The 18,744-nt window shown below is 31.7% G+C and overlaps 2 protein-coding genes across 8 annotated transcripts; one reads left to right on the top strand and one right to left on the bottom strand.

Annotated features, from left to right (window-relative positions):
• Positions 1-2,464: 2,464 nt before the first annotated feature.
• LOC102630012 (hypothetical protein) lies at positions 2,465-7,356 on the top strand. Its single transcript, XM_006491684.4, has 9 exons — positions 2,465-2,924; positions 3,157-3,308; positions 3,482-3,577; positions 3,688-3,750; positions 4,161-4,229; positions 4,316-4,418; positions 4,507-4,578; positions 6,759-6,847; positions 6,944-7,356. The coding sequence occupies exons 1-9, from the start codon at positions 2,603-2,605 to the stop codon at positions 7,094-7,096; spliced, it is 1,119 nt and encodes a 372-aa protein (XP_006491747.1). The 5' UTR covers positions 2,465-2,602; the 3' UTR covers positions 7,097-7,356.
• Positions 7,357-10,353: 2,997 nt separating this feature from the next.
• Positions 10,354-14,860, bottom strand: LOC107178787 (uncharacterized). Of its 7 annotated transcripts, XM_052439984.1 has the most exons (3): positions 14,264-14,412; positions 14,002-14,121; positions 10,354-13,269 (listed from the first exon to the last, which is right to left on the bottom strand). In XM_052439984.1, the coding sequence occupies exons 1-3, from the start codon at positions 14,264-14,266 to the stop codon at positions 12,154-12,156; spliced, it is 1,239 nt and encodes a 412-aa protein (XP_052295944.1). In that variant the 5' UTR covers positions 14,267-14,412; the 3' UTR covers positions 10,354-12,153. The 7 variants fall into 7 exon arrangements, with proteins under 7 accessions (XP_052295944.1, XP_052295941.1, XP_015389877.2 ...); XM_052439981.1 differs by having other exon boundaries at positions 14,002-14,860; XM_015534391.3 differs by having other exon boundaries at positions 10,354-14,121.
• Positions 14,861-18,744: the final 3,884 nt, after the last annotated feature.

Below are 18,744 nucleotides of genomic sequence, written 5' to 3'. Positions count from 1 at the left end.
CTTCTCTTTTCCAATTCATTCCATTCCCATGAAGATTTTGGAATATCTTCCTCGACTTCGTTTTTAGTCAAAGGCATAAATGGACCATCACAAACAATTTCCCAAATTTCATAATCTAAAGCTTGTAAATAAATTCTCATCCTAGTTTTTCAATATGGGTAGTCATTAGCATCAAAGAATGATGGTCTAATTGTGGATTGTCCTTCCCTAAAGGTTGAGTCATTATGGGTTGCCATGGATCTTTAACTCTAGATGGTTAAGTCTACACAAGAGCACCTTGCTCTGATACCAAATGAAATGTAAGTTATGCAACCCAAGAGGGGGGGTAAATTGGGATTTTAAAATTATGCAATACAATTCGCACAACAATTTAATCTATTGCCTTAATCAAATCAAAAATAATAAATTCAATCAAGCACGATATTAAAAGAGTAAGGGAAGAGAAAACAAACACAAGGATTTTTACGTGGTTCATCTATCACCGCCTACGTCCACGCCTCCAAGCACACCCGGCTTGAGGGTTTCACTATCCAAGCCTCCCAATGCTTCAAATGTTTACAATTGACTTCCAAGGTGTCAATGGACCTTTACAACAAGAGACTATCTCCCCAATCTCTTCACCCCAAGTGTTTCTCACACTTGTATACTCACAATTTGATGAGAAATGAAAATCACAACAATGAAACTCTCTTTAAGAGTAGATAACAAATTATAGCTCAATGATGATTCAATAAATGATGAATTGCGAAATGGAAGCTCAATATATGTTATATGATCTTGTTTTTCCATGTATTAGTTCTTAAAATGAAGTTGGAGTTGAGTTTTTATAGTTAAAGCTCGAAAACTAGCCGTTATAGGTAAATTCCCGCGCCCAAGCGGTTAGCCGCTTGATTTATCCAGCTAGCTGCTCATGAACATTGATATTACCGTTATTTTTGAATTTTGCTACAGCAATGCTGTTCACTAAAATTACACTTTGGTCCAAATCTTTCTATAGTTATACTATGGCCCAAAATGTCATAAAACTTTGTAAATAGGTCCAATTTCAGAATTTCCTAATAATAGTTGTCTTTCCAAAACTTTTTGAAATTATGATATGGCCCCAAAGATATTATTTTTTTCGCAAAAAGGTCATTTTCAATATAATACCCATATTTTTCAAAGTTCTCAAAACTTTTCACTTTAGTCCAAAATATTCATAAATTATAGCTTGGCCCAAAACATTTCAAATGTTTGTAAAAACGTCCAACTCCGAAATTTAATAATAATAATACTTATTAAAATCAAAGATTTCAAAACTTTGCATTTAAGTCCAAATTTCTCAAAACCACAAGGTACTTTATCTAATAAAAATAAAATATTTTAGTTTATGAAAAGTAATTAATTAAATTAATCTCTTGAGCTTCTCAAATGCTTAATCATGCATCAATTAAATCATACCGGCTTTACAAGAATTTATCGCACTAATTTGTCCGTTGAGCTCTAAACTTTATTCTTGATTTCGTCGTTGTCCGTTGAGTGTCTTGAGCTTGATTTCACTTGATTCACTTGCATAAATATTACCCTTCAAAAACTAGTGAAAATATGAAATACAATATCTATTAAATCACTTAATACATATGTTTGTTATCATCAAAATTACATTATGTGTAGCCCTTTAAGCTAACAGTATTTTCTTCAGGTATTACATTTGATTCTTTTATAGTGCTTTTCATATTTGCTTGGCTGTTTTGCCTCATGAAGACTTTGTATTAACGTTTCTTCCTTTTTTTGCTTAGCTATCATATGTGTGGCACCTTATTGTAATGAAATTTGTTATCAATCCTCTCATAAGGTTTCAAAATGAAACTTATAAGTTATTGCGTTCAAGGTCAGAGTTGACCCTTGATTTTTTTATATAAGCCTGAATGATGTTAGATCTTTCTTAAAGGTATGTAAAACAAATGATTCTTAAAAGTAACTTGTGTGTAATAAAGTTAATCAAACAATGGTTAATTTCACATTTCCAAGTAAATAATGAGTCCTGAACCATACAAATTTGTTCTTTCCTTTCAATTGAGATTAATCGACTTAAATGATTAAAATATTGATTTTTCTCCAAAAAGGAACTATTTGAGAGTGCAGAATGTGATTATTGCTAACGTAAGAAATCAGAAGACTAGTGGCATAAACACGTCAATTCACTACGACTCACGTGGTTAGAAACCAAATCAAAAGCACACATATGGTAAGCATTCAATGCATTCTTGAGTAGATTCGGGGACGGGCAAACGCTTAAGCTTCCGTTGGTTTCACGTCAGCATTATCTCCAAACGTCGTAATTTGATTGGTCAGCTGGATATTTCCTCCCACCCCCAAAACATCCACTTGTTAGGTCTCAAAATCAAATATCAAACTCCATGTGGGACCCACATCCTTATACCCATTCTCTCAGCCGTACGATCTCTAGGGAAAATAAGAAAACACATAACTCAACGCTCAACTTAAACCTCCTACCTCTGGTTCATTCCGTGTCGACTCTACTCAGCCATGTTCTTCCATGAAGACGAGGGAGACCGCAACAACCGATGCTTATCTAAAACATTAAAAAAATAATAAATAGATGGAGATTCCGTTAGCTTCATTAACTTCGAGTCGAGCGACGACGACGACGTCGTTAAAGTTGAATGGAGGATTGGGTCGTGAGTTGTGTGTGAGTAAGAAGGGGACGGTGAAGAGTGGTCCAAATCAAATGCGGTGGTGCGTCAGGGCTTCTGCGGAGAGAAGTAGAAGTAATGAAGATATTAAGAATAGTGATAACAGTAGGTTCACCGGAAGTGTCATGGAGGTCACCACATTCGACCGTGGCTTTGGTCAACCTGCTGCCTCTGACTTTCCCGTTTGGGACAAGATTGGTGCCATTGTTAGACTCAGCTACGGAATCGGTTAGCTTTTCTTTTTCTTTTATAATTTCTGATAGAAGCACATATAGCTTGAGTGGTTGACTAGCGAAGTGAAAATGTAAAGCTTTTGCTATAGCTTCCGCTTTTGTTCCCCTGTTTGGAAAATGAGAGTGCGTTTAAAATTTGATGCTTATTGGAACTGCATATTGAATAATACTCAATTAATTGTATTATGATTATTTTTAATTTGGAACTTTTGTGCTTTCGAAATCAGGAATATATGGCGCAATGGCGCTAGCGGGAAGATTCATTTGTTCAATTACTGGAGTAGATAGCATGGGAGGATTCCATCCTTCTTTAGACGCCATTGTAGAAGGTCTTGGATATGCAGCTCCGCCGATTATGGCCCTTCTGTTTATACTCGATGTATGTTCTTTAATTGTGTTTTAATTTTCTTGCCAAAAGGAACATTGAAATATCTGAAATGAATTCAAAATTTTAGTGGAAATGTTGTTCTTTGCAATAGCCAATAAGTTTGTTATTTACTCGCATTGTCATGGTTTGAATTTTGGGACTTATTTGGACTTAGATGGTTACAGGATGAAGTTGTGAAATTATCGCCTCATGCTCGTGCTATCAGAGATGTGGAGGATGAGGAGCTTCGAAGCTTCTTTTATGGAATGTCACCCTGGCAGGTATATTTTGTTTAATTTTCATAATACTTAGATACAGTTTTGATTACTTCCGTCTTTCATAGACCAAACAAGGACTGGTTTAATCTTGCATCATTTACTCATTTTTGCAGTTTGTACTAATTGTAGCTGCCAGCTCAGTGGGAGAAGAGCTTTTCTACCGGGCTGCTGTTCAGGTCTGTTTACTCAGAATTTTCCTTTTATCTTCACCTAATAATGTAGGGCAGAAATGTCATAGAAGTTTCTAAATCATCAATTCTATCAAAATCTTCAATACTCTATTCATCTAATAAAAGTGATGAAAGTTTGGGTTGTCAGTTTGCTTATTAGTTCGTTAGATTTCCCAGTACTTTTATTTTATTTTTTCTCAATCTTGGTCACGTGGAATTATTTTCCATTCTATATAGTTGAATTCCAACTTCGTACTTTGATTATGTCAATGTCAATTTGTTGCCGCTTTCTCCTTGTTAATGTTTGGGTGCAAGAGGGGGGGACCATAAAAGAAATATGATCGACGATAACAATCACCGCTTTCCGTAAATGGAAATACTGAATCATGGTAATCTCCAATATGGTATCTATTCAGGGAGCATTGGCTGATATATTCCTAAGAGGCACAGATTTCCTGACAGATGCTCAAGGAATGGCTTCTCTGGTATATGTTCATTTCTATCAATTTCTGTTTCCATTAGTGAGAATTTTCTTAAATTAAAATTGTACTTATATTTCATCCGAATGTAGACGGGTGTGCTGCCTCCATTTGTCCCATTTGCTCAGGCTTTTGCAGCTGTAATAACTGCTGCTCTAACCGGTTCTCTCTATTATGTGGCCACCTCTCCTAAAGGTAAGTTTTCTCACCATATTTTATGAGGAATGTTCATGTAGTTTGTAACTTTGAATGTCATTTAGTGAATTGCTTATTTTTTCTTCAGATCCTACCTATGTGGTAGCACCAGTTCTAAGATCTCGATCTGGTCGAGAAGATTTAAAAAAGCTTTTTGCAGGTTCCTCCCCTTTCTCTTGCATGTTATTTATTTATAGTTTGTTAGTTGTGTCTACGAAACTGAAATGTGTCTTATCATTTGGGATAAAAATATTTCAGAGTAAAAATGGAAACAAAAGATCATTTTATCTTCTTGTATAGTCATTTTAGTAAGGGTGGGGTTATTTGCACCCTAATATATACTCTGAACACCTGTAATTTGATAAATATTTTATTTTATAAGTACCCTAATATAATTCACCACTCGGGAAAGTTTACTAATGTAAATAGAATATTTATCAAATAATAAGACCTAAAATATCCTACATTAAAACCTAAATTTTTCTACTCAACGTCAAACCTAGTTAATTGTAATTAAAAAATAATAAGAAATCAATGAAAACTTGAGTTTTAGCAAATACTTATTCATGAAGAAAGGAAATCAATATTTTGAAAGATGCAAACCCAAAAAGGTACGTTGTTTTATGTAAACTTTTATTTTGAGATATATTCTCTTTAAAAGTTCAAAAAGTATGAACCAAATGGGGCAGAAAAAAATGGTGAATTTGTAGAAGTTGAAAGTTACTAGTTACTTACAGCTGCTGATGTAGATTAAACCCAACAATTGGGGGGGGTGGGGGGGTGGAGTTGATTTTATCAAAATAAGTGATTGCCTTAGATTAAGGGCCTCTCAACTATCCAAAATGTTTTTAGGGCATCAATGAGCATAGATTCTTTTATAATTTTTTAAAGCTGCATAACTGGAAATTAAATCCCCTTTCAATAACATAGATTATATCTTGTAGAAACTTATGAAGAATAAAATCTCGAGGAAGGACCACCAATTCAAAGTTTGTAGACAGTTAGATATGCTTTTATCAAGAGGAATTAACTTTGTGAGTGAAGAATGTTTTTATGGTTGTACAAAGGAAACTATTATTTATACTTAATGAAGGAGTATAACTGAGCACTAATTGCACATATTTAAGGGTATGTAAAGTAAACACTGAATTTTAAAATTTTGTTCCATGTTTGTGCAGCATCAAATGGTGTTCAGAGTATAACTTAGGGTGGAAATAGCCTCACCTTTTTAGTAATTGTGGTGACGACTTAACTCATACTTTGTTTAAGATTTAAGATATATTTTGAATAAATTTGTTTTCAATGTGATACTCAAGAGCTTGCTAAAGAAGATTACATACTTCTGCTAGGATGTCTTCTAGCCATAGTACTACTTCATTGAATTTAAAAGACAGCCAAGCTATATCAGTAGCAGCATTTTCCAGATATTGGAACATCATTAATTCCAAATTTTCTGCTATCCTTAATTCTGTCCTGAATTTCTAAATTAGTAAGTATATTCCCTGAATACTGCTCACTTTCTACAATATCAAATTGACAACAATTTAGCATCTGCTTCTATAACTAAAGGAGTGAGCCCTGATTGCACAGTAACTTTGATGCTAAAATTCATTGCCTCTGCTTCTGCCAACTCTACATCTCCAGCAAAAGCTGCTTTCTTACAAGCAACTGCCATAATCTCCCACCTCCAACTTTTTGCAGCCATGCCTAACCCAGCCACCATTTCTGATGCTGAAGGTACTGCATCAGTGTTACCCTTAAACCAGCCCTCCGGTAGAGGTTGCCATGTATGGCATTTATCACCAAGTCATCACAAGCAGGATCAAAAGGCTTCCTAGATATCGATTGGAATGATTCAATCAAAACCTGAGCCTTGCCAAGTGATCTTGAGGAATCTTCACATTTGTTCTTAAATGGGAAGCTATTCCTTGAATTCCAAGCAGCCAACCCTTCCAATTCTTTCTTGAACTGAACATTTCCTGCAAAATCTGTCTATTTAAAATAAGTTAAATTAGTACTTTATTTTCATGTGAAACGATTTATGTTTTGTGTATGAGTAATGACTTTGCAAGTATGAGATGAATGTATTTGAATATTACTGTCCTTTCAGTACAAGGTTTTTCATGTTACAATGAATTGCATGATCCTCCATGGATGCCTGAGCATGGAAGACAGAAAAATTTAGTCTTGTCTTCATAAAATCAAGCTAGCACTGCAACTCCAAAGATTTGAAAACTGATGGAAAAATATGAAAGTTTAAATGAAACATCATAACTTATCACTTTGTGCACTTCTTATAAGTGATTATTCATTTCTTCCATTTCAATTGCATTTCTGCAGCCTGGTATGAGAGGAGGCAAATGAAAAAGATTTACTCTCCACTCCTGGAAGGATTGTTGGCCTTGTACCTAGGTTTTGAATGGATCCAGGTAAGGTTTGAATTGATTTTGGTTTTGAGAAAATTAGGAGTTAAGCTTGAAGAAATTGAAACAGAGAATTAATTGTTTATGTTCTGATTTACACAGACAAATAACATTCTTGCTCCAATTATTACCCATGGTATATATTCTGCTGTAATATTGGGACATGGCCTTTGGAAGATTCATGATCATCGGAGAAGGCTGCATCAGAGAATCCAGCGGCTTGAATTGGAAGGAAATGACTCAGATAGAAAATGAAGGAGCTGTTATGGAAGAATGCCAGAGGAAATCTGTACATTACTGTTAGAGCTCGTTATTTATCATGTAAAATGTGTGAGATGTATAATAGAAACAACATATAGTAGCAGTATATAAGTTGCAGATTCTAATGGTTTACATGCTGAATTGCTGATGTAGATGATGGTCAGCTTGTATTTTCTGAACACAATTGTAGGAGTGCAATTTTGTTTGCCTTGGGGCGTAGTGAAAGGGAAATATTAGTGCATTTTCGCGAACTATGTCACCTATCTCTTGGGTATTTTTAATTTTTTACTTAAAGGTGGGGGTAGACAGTGAATTATTCATACATTAGTGTATTACTAATGTGGGTCCGCTTATGTTGCAACAGTTGCAATATACAACAACTTTTGTCATTTTGTGTTTGATTACACTACACTATCTTATATTTTCTGCAAAATTCAATAGCCACTAAACGTAACAAATTTTTACATATAAGTCCATTTTTGAATAAAATGACATTTGAAAAGAATTTTAATTTTTTATTATTATTATTATTATTATTATTATTATTAATATCATTATTATTATATAAGATTATTTCTATTAAATTTTATTATTTTTATTTATTTTAATTATTATTATTTATGATTATTACTGTCATTATTATTATTAAAATTTATTTCTTTTATTATTTTAATTGTTATTATACTGTAATTAATTCATTAATATTAATATTTATCTTGTTATTATTAAAATTATTTTTATTAAAATATATTAACTTTATTATTTTAATTATTGTTGTTATTACTATTATTATTAAAACTTATTAATAATTTTTATTATTATCATTATTAATATTATTATTTCAGTTAATTTTGTTGTTATTATTGTTATTGTTAAATTTTTTAATTTTTTGTTTTAATTAACATTATTGTCATAATTATTATTTTTAGTTTTATTATTATTATTGTTTAATTATAATATATACAAATAATATTAGGGACACAATTAACAAATGGCATTTTAATAACTTATAATAGTCTATTTCAATTATAAAATAAAGTAAACACATAAATGAGAATGTTGTTCATTCCGATTCCTATTCCTATAGCTCAAGTAAATAACTTATTTTAATTCAAATTCCTTATTACAATTCTAGCTCATTTCAATTCTTATTTAATAAACGCACCATTAGAATGTGTTTAGAACATAATATTGTATATTGTTATAATATTATTCACATTAATTTATTACTTACCTATGTTTGGAAGTTTTAAAAGTTAGATTGTAGCCAATTATATAATTCACTACAGTGTGCTAACTTTTGTCTTAATTGAAACATTAAATATATTTAAATTATATTTTTATTTTTACTATGATAATTATAATATTAAAAATATATTATATTATATTATATTTATATATTAATAATTAATATAAAAATAATAATTAATATATAATTATTAATAAATTTAAATAATGAGAGTAGATCTAGAAATGATAGTAATAATTAATAAATTACGAAATATTTATGAATTTGTGGAATAAATAAACGAGTATTAAACCGTGCATTGTAATTGCCTAATATCAATAATAAAAGTCCTCTTAAATTTCATACTTATTCCTTATTCATATCATTTAACAACTAATCTAATAAATAAAATAATAATAATAATATTTTTTCCTGGCATTTCAAAACATAAGAGGGATTGCAATGAAAAAAACCAAAATAAATACACCCTACCGTTGGATTTGCTTTTACCATTCTTGCCCTTGGATCCAATGGTTAAATTACAAAATGACAAAAGTAGTAGTATGTTGCAACTGTTGCAACATAGGCGGCTCCTACTAATGTATCTTTGACAAAATTAAATGTGGTTTAAAAATTTGTAAGTTCTTAAGTAACTCTATAGCAAATAGATATGCTTCTATAAAATCCAGTATAGTCCTATTTAGTATTAAAATGCAGAAATTTAAAAGACGAGTAATTGTGGAAAAAGAATCTATAGTTATGAAATGAATTTTGATAGGTGTAAATTTGACTTTTAAATAATAATTTTGATAAAATAATAGAGATTGTAAGTTTTTGATCGTATAAGTGTAAGAAAAAATCAACTTACTTTTTATAATATAGTATCTATTAGCTAGTATTTACCAAATACTTCAGTTCTATGCATTTTAAGTTATAAATTTATAGTTGACCAACCACAATGCTAATATAGTGAATAATTTTTTTGTTACAACCCAATAATCATTTTGGTTTGTGGAAATTAAGGGTGGGCATTACAGTTTACGGTTCAGTTTTTTCAATTTTCGATTTCGTTTGCAATCCATTCAGATTTAACAATTCAACTCAAACAGGTTGAAAAATTATTTTGGTTCGGTTCGGGTCAGTTTTTATTTTGGTTCTATTTGCTTTGGGTTCGTCATTCAATTTGGTTTCGAGTTGCAAAACAGTTTAGGTTATTGGGTTTATAAATCGGGTCGCACTAATAATTCAGATCGGATTAATTGTTCAGGTTATAGCTAGGATTGTTAACAAATAAACAAATAGAATGGCAAAGGGCAAATAATCATCCTTCTTGTGATTATAGTTGGCAAATTAAGGGCATTTTTAGTTACGAAGTGCAAGGGTTGGGCCTGGGCCAGGCACACTACGGGCTTGGGTTGGGCTGGGCTGGGGTTAGGGCAGGCTTGGACTTTTAATTATTTTTTTAATTTTTTTAAATTGTTGTAAATTTGAAATGAGTTAATAATAATCATATTATTATAATCAACAATGAATTAAAGAAAATAAATATTTCTAAATAAAATAATAAATAAAAAATTAAAGTAAATAAAAGTTTATAAATTTAAATTTTTAGTATTGAATTCTCTAATTCAAGCACTCTTAGACTCTCTTAATTAATTAACGTTTAAAAGAGAATTTAATATTACAATTTTAAATTTTTTAATTCATTATTAATATATAAATTAAGAATTTAAGTTTTTTTTAATCTTTTTATTATTTTTCAAATTTCAATTTATTATTTTAATTTATAATTTTATTTTTTTTAAATAAAAGACTTGGGCCTGCCCTATGCTTTTTTTCCTAAGCCTTTCTCCAGCACCTCATGTGTGAAGTCCGATACAAAATCCGTAGGAGTGGGTCGTGCTGGCCCGGACTTTTTTGCCATATACCAACTCATGATCCATCAACTTCCAATAGCCAATCAGCCTGCTGCACCGTACCCATGATTGCCTATTTTCAATTCGCCAGGATGAAAACATAAACAAATCTAAAATATTCGAGTTTCCAAAACACCAAATTCATAATATTCAAATACAAATTACAACAATAAAGAAAATATTACAGAGTATGTACACAAGCTATGAAGAGCTTATTGACCATGAAGGCATGAAGAGCTGACAGTGAGCTGTGAGGAGGAGCTGAAGTAGTGGCCGAATCAAAGTCGTGGGCTGCGGCGACGATTTGAGAGAGAGAGTCTTGAACTGAAATCGTTGGCTACGAGAGAGAGAGAGAGAGAGAGAGAGTTGTGAGCTGAAGTTGTTGGCTGCAACAGCGAGTTGAGCTGACGTGGAGCGGTGTGGAGGGACTGCCGAACCAAGTGGCATAATCGGACGAGAGAGGATGTGGTTGTTAGGGTTTGTTTTTTGTTTTGTGAAATTGTGAATTTGGGGATCGAAATCGTGGGCTACAACGGCGAGACGTGGTACGGCGCGGAGGATGATTGACGACTATTAGGATTTGAATTTGGGATTGGGGATCAACTGATCGAGTTTGGGGCTTTGTTTGTCTTTGTAAAATTGTTTTGACTTCTGTCTTCATGCTGGTGCATGTGCTCTCTGCTCTGCTTATTTTCTCCTATTTTCATGCGTTTAACCCGATCGGTTTCTCAATTCTGTTCAGGTTAACCTAAACTGAATTTCGAAACCGTTCGGTTTAGAGGATGTAATCCGTTTGGATTTTTGGGTTAACCCCAACAAAACCGAAAGCCGAATAAAAATACAGATTCGGTTCGTTACGGATCAACCCGAATCGAACGCCCACCCCTAGTGGAACTAACTGAAGCTTAGTGTTAATAAAGGAATTCATAAATTTGCCCGCTATTTGTTAATGAAGTAGCTATGAATTAAATGAAAGAAATAATAAATGAAAAAAAACAAATAATAATAGAAATTGGTTTATAATTTCGAAAATAAAACCCTAAATGTTGATGTAAAACCTATCTTTGAAACCCAAAATACCTCCCAATTTGAATTTTTAAACAAAAAAAAAGGAAAATTGTAGTAACTGTTTTTTTAATGTTAATATTCCCACTTGACCATTTCTTTTCATTTTCCCTTCTTGATTACTTCGTTTCAAAACTCAAAAATCACAACACAAAAAGTTGAGAACTTTCTTGGAAATTTCCTCTCTTTTCCAGCTTCTTCCATTGCGTGGTCCCGGTCAAATACGCATCGCATGCAAAGATTCAACGTTTTCATTTCATTAGCCTTTTAGGAATCGGAAACAACAAAAACGTGCGTGTTCTTTTGGGCTGCTAAAAGAGTAGTTTCGTAAACTTGGTGAAGGGTCTTCTATGGTATAATTAACTATGTAAGGGTAGCACAACTCATACCTAAGTGTGGCACTACAGATATCTAAAATAAAAAGGGTTAATACCGCAAATGTGATACTTGATTTAACCTTTATCGGATAGGTGATAATTGTTTTTAAAATGCTCATACAAGCAGAGGCGGATCTCAGGAGAAAATTTAAGGGGGGCCAAATTTAAACTTATAATTTTGATGCTATTAGAAGTAATAAATTACAACCCGACCAAATCATCCAAAAAAATAGTAAGATACTAAATTAAAATAATTTTACATTTATAATTCATTAAGGAAGATGATTACAAAGCAAAAGAGCCTCCACCCACACAAAATTTCAAGTCTTAAAGTACTGAAGCTATCAAAAGAAAATAAAAAACTTAAACAGAAACCATCATAACTGTAAAGGGAAAAAGCTTCCTCAAGCAACAAAATATTCTTAACATAAGATACTAAACCCACCAAAATCAGGATCTCCAACATTAAAATGGAATACGACGTTCTTTCATATCTCGAAACTCGTTGACTATTGATTCAATACTTAATTTTTCTGCAATTTCCCTTTCAATGTACATAATCAATGAATCTGTAAGAAATTCATCCTCCATTTTATTGCGAAGTCTTGTCTTTACTATACGCATAGCCGAAAATGATCGTTCTGTAGTTGCAGTAGACACTGGAAGAGTTAGCACAAGAACAATTATTCTATAGACAAGGGGGAATATTGTTGCTTTTCTAGTACTAACCAACCATTGGCTCAAGTCAGAAATGGTCGACAAACTTTTGAACTCTGGATGTTGAACTACATTATACTCATAATGCTCAAGTTGGATTTTTAAATTCATTTTATCAACGTCTGTAAAATCTGCTGGATAAAACTTGTCAGCCAATTGACAAACATCACCAATTCTAAATGACTCCCTACATTCACGAGGATCAAGTGCTGAACTAAGTATAAGCAATTGCACTGCATGTTCATTAAATCGACTACTTAACTCTTGTAATTGGCAATCTATAACAGCATAAAACAAATTTACCCTATAATGTTCAGCAACAGTGAAGTTATCTTCTTGACGCCGAGCTCGACCTTGTCTTGCAACATACTGAGCATTCATTTCTGGAATATCTATATTTCTAACCTCACAAAATGATTTCACTTGATTAAGCAAAGTAATCCACCCATCATCTCTAAATTTCTGTATAAGTGCTTTAGTTGATGAAACAAGATGCATAGCATGTAAAATATCTTGAGATTTAGATTGCAAAGCTTGGCAAAGTATATCAGTGATTGCCATAATTTCTTTCATGAGGTGCAAGATAAAAACAAACTCAAAACTAGTCATTGCCTCATATGCAGCATCAGCATCTCCTCGTTGGAAAGCATTAGTGCCATCTTCAATGATATTAAGTAGAACAGAACATGTTGCACTGAACATTGTTATTAAATTGGAGACTGACCTGAAGTGAGAACTCCATCGAGTATCCCCAGGCCTTTGTAAAGTGCCAATTTGATTAAGCCCTCTCCCACTCTCAAGCTCATCAATGGAAATCATGTACTCAATGTCAGCAGCTTGAGCACGTTTCAGTTCTTCATTGCGCTTACAAGAAGCACCAACAATATTCACAACCGAAGACAGTTTAGTAAAGAAATGATGAATAGGAACAATCTCATGAGATACTGCAACTAAAGCCAATTGCAGTCGATGGGCCAAACAATGAATGTAGTAAGCATATGGACAGTCTTTCAAAATTAAAGCTTGTAAACCATTCCACTCACCCCGCATGTTACTTGCACCATCATATCCTTGCCCTCGAATATTTTGAATACTTAAATTATTATGAGACAGTAGAGAGTATATCCCATCTTTCAAAGTCACTGCAGAAGTGTTAGAGACATGAACAAGTCCAAAAAAACGTTCTCGCACAAAACCATCTTTGTCAACAAATCTCAAAACTACAGCCATCTGTTCTTTCTTCGATTCATCACGTGATTCATCTAAAATTAAACAAAACTTTGCATCACCTATTTCTTCACGAATTGCCTTTTTTACTTTCATGGAAAAGACATGTAAAATTTCTTTTTGAATATTTGGTGATATATAGGAGGCATGTTTTGGAGCTTTATCAAGTATAACATCTGCAATCTTTTCATTATTAGAGGCAAATGCTTTAAGTAATTGCAGAAAATTTCCATGATTTAATGAATTTTTGCTCTCATCATGGCCTCTAAAAGAACAACCTTGAAAAGCTAAGTATCTAATTGCTTCAACTGTAGTCTTTAACCGCAGTCTATTATTTTCAATTTCTTGAGAGGAATAACGATTAAATACCTGTGGCAGATGCTGAGATTGCCTCATCAAATCCTCACATGATTTTTCAGCCTTTTTATGCGATGAATTCGGATCCTTTCCCACATGATTAAGGAAGGCACAATTTTTCCCATCTTTAACCTTTCTCCAGACATTAAACCCATTAACAGTATAAGCCTTACATTTTGGATGTGCAGATGGTGTATTAAAGAGATAACATGGTAGACAAAAAGCAGCATCTTTTATAGGTGAATATTCCAACCAAGAAGGAAAAGAATCGAACCATGAAGATTGAAAACGACGACGGTGTTTTTCTGGTCCAGATTTGGGATACTCTGAAAGTCTTGGTTGATATGGACCGGCCATTATGTATGCTCTACGAATTTCATCCCGTTGATTAACATCATGAACCCATATTTGTGGACGCAACCCTGGATCACGCTCCAAAAGTTGAGTAATAACTGGATTTGTCTCAATTCTTTGAGCTTTTAAAGGTGGATTTCTAAAATTTGGTGAATTGGTAAGTGAGACTTGTGAATTTTCAATATTTGGAGATTTGGTATTGGCTTCTGCATTTTTCCTTTTGAAGTATTGATCAATTTTTGATGGCTTACTCATGTTTGCTGCTGGGAAATTTAGGGATTTCGGTTGAGTTGCAGGTGATTTTTGGGATATGTTATTCGCGATCGCGATTTTTGGCTGATGTTATGAGTTTTGTGGCTGATTTCTTTTTTCTTTTTTGTTTTAATCATTTTGATGGCATTGTAAATGGCTTAAGTGGGCTTTGGGACTGCATAAAATCAAACATTTTAACGAAAGTTTGCTTTCATTTTAAAAATAAAAGTTGTTTTAATCATTTTGATGCCATTGTAATTGGCTTAAGTGGGCTCTCGGCTGCATAAAATCAAACTCTTTAACGAAAGTTTGATTTCTTTTTTAAAATAAAAGTGGGCTTTTGGGATTATTTAATTGTTTTAATTATTTTACTTTTGGGCTTATAAAATTACAATATTATCTAATCTATCAACTTTATATATTAATTGTACAGGGGCCAGTGTAGACATTTCATATAAATTATTCATATTTTATTTATAAATTTTAAAATATTTTAAAATCTTAGGGGGGCCATGGCACCCTTTGGTCTTACAGAGGGTCCGCCACTACATACAAGTGATATTTCATTAAATTTGAGCGTAAATTTTAACAGTACAAGGGTAAAATGAGAATTTGATAATAAAAATTTAATAACCGAATTCATTTCTCTTTTTCGTTTTCTTTTTATTTTTCTTTTATCTTCTGGTTCGTTTCTTCTTCTGCTTCTTATTTGTTCTCTTCTTTCCTTCATTTTCTTTTTATTTCTTCTTCTTCTTCTTCGCATCCTTTTAATTTGTTGTCTCTTCTTCGTTTTTCCTTCATTTTCTTTCTATTTCTTCTTCTTCTTCTTCGCAGTATCGATCTTCTCCTTAGTCTTCTTTTGATTCTTCTTCATAGAGTTGCTGCTACCGCCCTATAGTTCTTTTTCTTGTTTAGGGTTTATTTAATTATATGGGTGTTTTTCGATTTGGTGAATGTGTTCCTTTATTGTTTAACAACATAATTTTTAATCTTGTTGATTTATGTATCTCAAATTAATCCACACAAAAATTAAAGAAGTTTTTATCTACGGCCTTATTTGGAACTAAGGTTAGATAACTCTAGTTTAAAAGGTATACTACTAAAGTATTTGATACCAATAACTATTGTAGTTTGAAAATTAAGTTAATTTGATTTCTCACTTGTATAATAAAAAATTATTATATCTTTACAAATTTTATCAAAATTAATTTTTTAAAGTTATATTTATATATACTATTAATTTTTATTTCATAGTTATAATTTTTTCTATAATAGTTGTAATTTAAAAGCTATAATACTTCAACACTAAGGGTGCGTTTGAGATTGAGGTTGGACAGTTATAACTTTTAAGTTACAGTACTAAAGTGTTTGATAAACACTAGCTGCTGTAACTTGCAAGATATGTTGATATGCTTTTTCACTTGTATGATATAAAATATATTATATCTTTAATAATTTTGTCAAAATTATTATTTAAAATTTATATTTACTATATATGGTTGAAAAAATAGCATATCAATATGCTATTTTGAGGGCACATTTTGAGTAGGTTCCACTTAGTGAAAGTGAGAAATCTTGTGAGGTTCGGATTCTAGTCCGTTAATAATTCAAAAGTGTATTTTTATTTTCTCAAAATGGTGCTTGGGTGATGAGAAATTTTCAAAGTTCATCATTGAAGTTGGAAATTTGAAAGGAAACGAGGCTTATCGCACATGAGAAAAATAAATTAAGGGATTAGTGTTTATATATAAACACTTAATCATGCATGAACAATATTTTTTTAATCCTGTAATTTATTTTGTCTTGAAACGAAATGTACTAGTTTTGTGCCAATTTTTGTGCCTATATTACTATTACTAAAGAATAAAAAGTCATTAAGCCATCAAATTAAAGTTATTTACATGTAATATAAATATAAATATAAAAATAACAGCCGCTTAAAGTAAATAAAGCACAATAGTAAAAAGATTTAAAGACTGTGTTTTTGCACTCTGTGAAATTTAAATGTGCAAAATGATCTCATTCCTCATAAATATTCTTTATAGCATATTGAATCTCTTTAATTGTAACGTGTAGAGTAAATTCTAAAAGCTTTAACATCACAATCCAGCATATTACAGGTGCGTTTGGGATTTAAGTTGGGCAGCTATAACTTAAAAGCTACGACACTAAAGTATTTGGTAAACACTAGCTGTTGTAACTTGAAAGTTATATTGATATGATTTTTTATTTGTATGATGAAAAATATATTATATATTTTATAATTTTGTCAAAATTATTATTTTAAAATTATATTTTCTATATACTATTAATTTTTATTTTATAGTTATAATTTTTTTTTTCACAGGAGTTATAATTTATAACTTAAAAGTTACAGCACCTCAATCCCAAATGGTCTCTACATTCTTCAACGGTAATGTGTGGAGTATATATTCCAAAGGCTTCAACGTAATAAAATTTTGGTAAATTATCAATAAGGCCCTAACTAAAGGCCTATAAAAGGAGAGGTTCCATTGCAAATCAGGGCCAGCAGAAGTATAAGGGAAATTATTGAAGAAGAAAGCTGCTTGATTTTGTGCAACAAACCGATCTCGTGTTGCCAAAGTTTGAGAATTAATAAAAAGAAGAATGGCATTTTTTAATACAATTATTAGAGGGCTTTTGAGTACGTTGGGCCGTTTTCTAGGGCCCTGCTGTCTTTGTTCCCGCTAAACAATATTTTTTTATAATTTTTTTAAAGAAATTATTTCATTAAGACTTCTTTTTTTTTGTTGTTGTTGTTGAAAATAAGACATTCTTTCACTTGAATTTAAACATGTTCACATTTTCGGTTCAACAAAGAAAAAAGAAAACGAACAAAAATAATTAAATTCTCAGCTAGGATTTAATTCACCATAATAAATCATCTTAAATATTTTTAAAAAAAAGATAAACAAGAGTTTTGGTAGTAGTAAGAAAAATAAAAGTGTACAAGAAATATTTCACGCTTTTTATTAATATATCTAACAAAATTTTAGAATTTTATTTTATTTTTTTCGTTTCTCAAGAGTCATTACTCTTCACCTATGTGGTTATGTGAATATATAGAACTGCAACATATTGGACAGCCAAGTTAAAAAAACCATCTAATGCTACACTCAGAAGGATAAACATGGTTATTTAATGGAAGAACCCTATACAAGTCACCACTCACAAATTCCTCGAAGAAAATCGCACAGCTCGTATTACTTCTGATCATTTTCTTGCTATGGCGGTCGTATTTCTCCGGCGGCGGAATCTTTTCATTAACTTTTGCTTCCCTTTGATGAATATTGAACGCTCCAAGTTCATTAGGACTGCTTCCCTGCATGCTTTGATGATATAAGCTGTGTATCCATAGACACGAGTCATAAAGCCAAGTTAAGAGCAATAGCAGAAGAGCAATGGTTAGAATATGAACTAGCTGCACAACATCAACCTGGTGATTAGAATTTAGATCTATAAATTTTTCGATACAAGAGTTTGTTGGTATTTTGATTTTAATTATTTTTTTTATAAATGTATCAGTAATATTAGCGCAGTGGGGAATCATTCTTATAATATAAGTTTTTAAAATATTAAATAAGAACTGAAATTTCAGAAAAATATTAATAATCGGCCGCTGCTCAACTTTGAAAACACATTGATATCGTTTCTATTTTATCTCTTTTATTATTTTTCTTTTTTATTTTAAAAATAAATTATCTAATATTTTTCTCTCTCATAAAAGAGCGATGACTGTACCTCAAGTCCTGAAAACTCAAAATTAATGTCTTCACCTTCTATTTCATTTCTTAAGTAGATTTTATATAACATAATGAAACAAACCATTAAACTTTTTTCCTTACGTTCTTTGATTCTACACCACAAGGGCCAAGGATCCAAACGTTTGATTTCTTCATCTTTTTATTTTTTGTAAAGTTTATATTATTTGTACTTATTTCTTTATATTTATTATTTAATAAGGAATCTTCAATTATGAACTTCTAATTTATATTTCTAGGCGCAATTTATTATGTGTCAATTTATCAATTATGTCTGTTACTTTAGTATTTTTTTTTTGAAAGGGTTACTTTAGTATTAAGATTTGTGCATTGTTAATTTATTAATTATTATATAGTTACTAATTTC

Source organism: Citrus sinensis, chromosome 4 (genome assembly GCF_022201045.2).
Source record: "Citrus sinensis cultivar Valencia sweet orange chromosome 4, DVS_A1.0, whole genome shotgun sequence".
Classification (NCBI taxonomy): domain Eukaryota; kingdom Viridiplantae; phylum Streptophyta; class Magnoliopsida; order Sapindales; family Rutaceae; genus Citrus; species Citrus sinensis.
Note: the sequence above shows the minus strand (reverse complement) of the source record. Positions and strands in the feature narration are given on the sequence as shown.

What these genes read in the sequence shown, in the direction of transcription:
- LOC102630012 (XM_006491684.4), top strand. Translation starts at nt 2,603, where the DNA reads ATGGAGATTCCGTTAGCTTCATTAACTTCGAGTCGAGCGACGACGACG. An exon ending in CCCTTCTGTTTATACTCGAT is followed by an intron (nt 3,309 to 3,481) that starts GTATGTTCTTTA and finishes AGATGGTTACAG; the next exon opens with GATGAAGTTGTGAAATTATC. An exon ending in TTTAAAAAAGCTTTTTGCAG is followed by an intron (nt 4,579 to 6,758) that starts GTTCCTCCCCTT and finishes GCATTTCTGCAG; the next exon opens with CCTGGTATGAGAGGAGGCAA.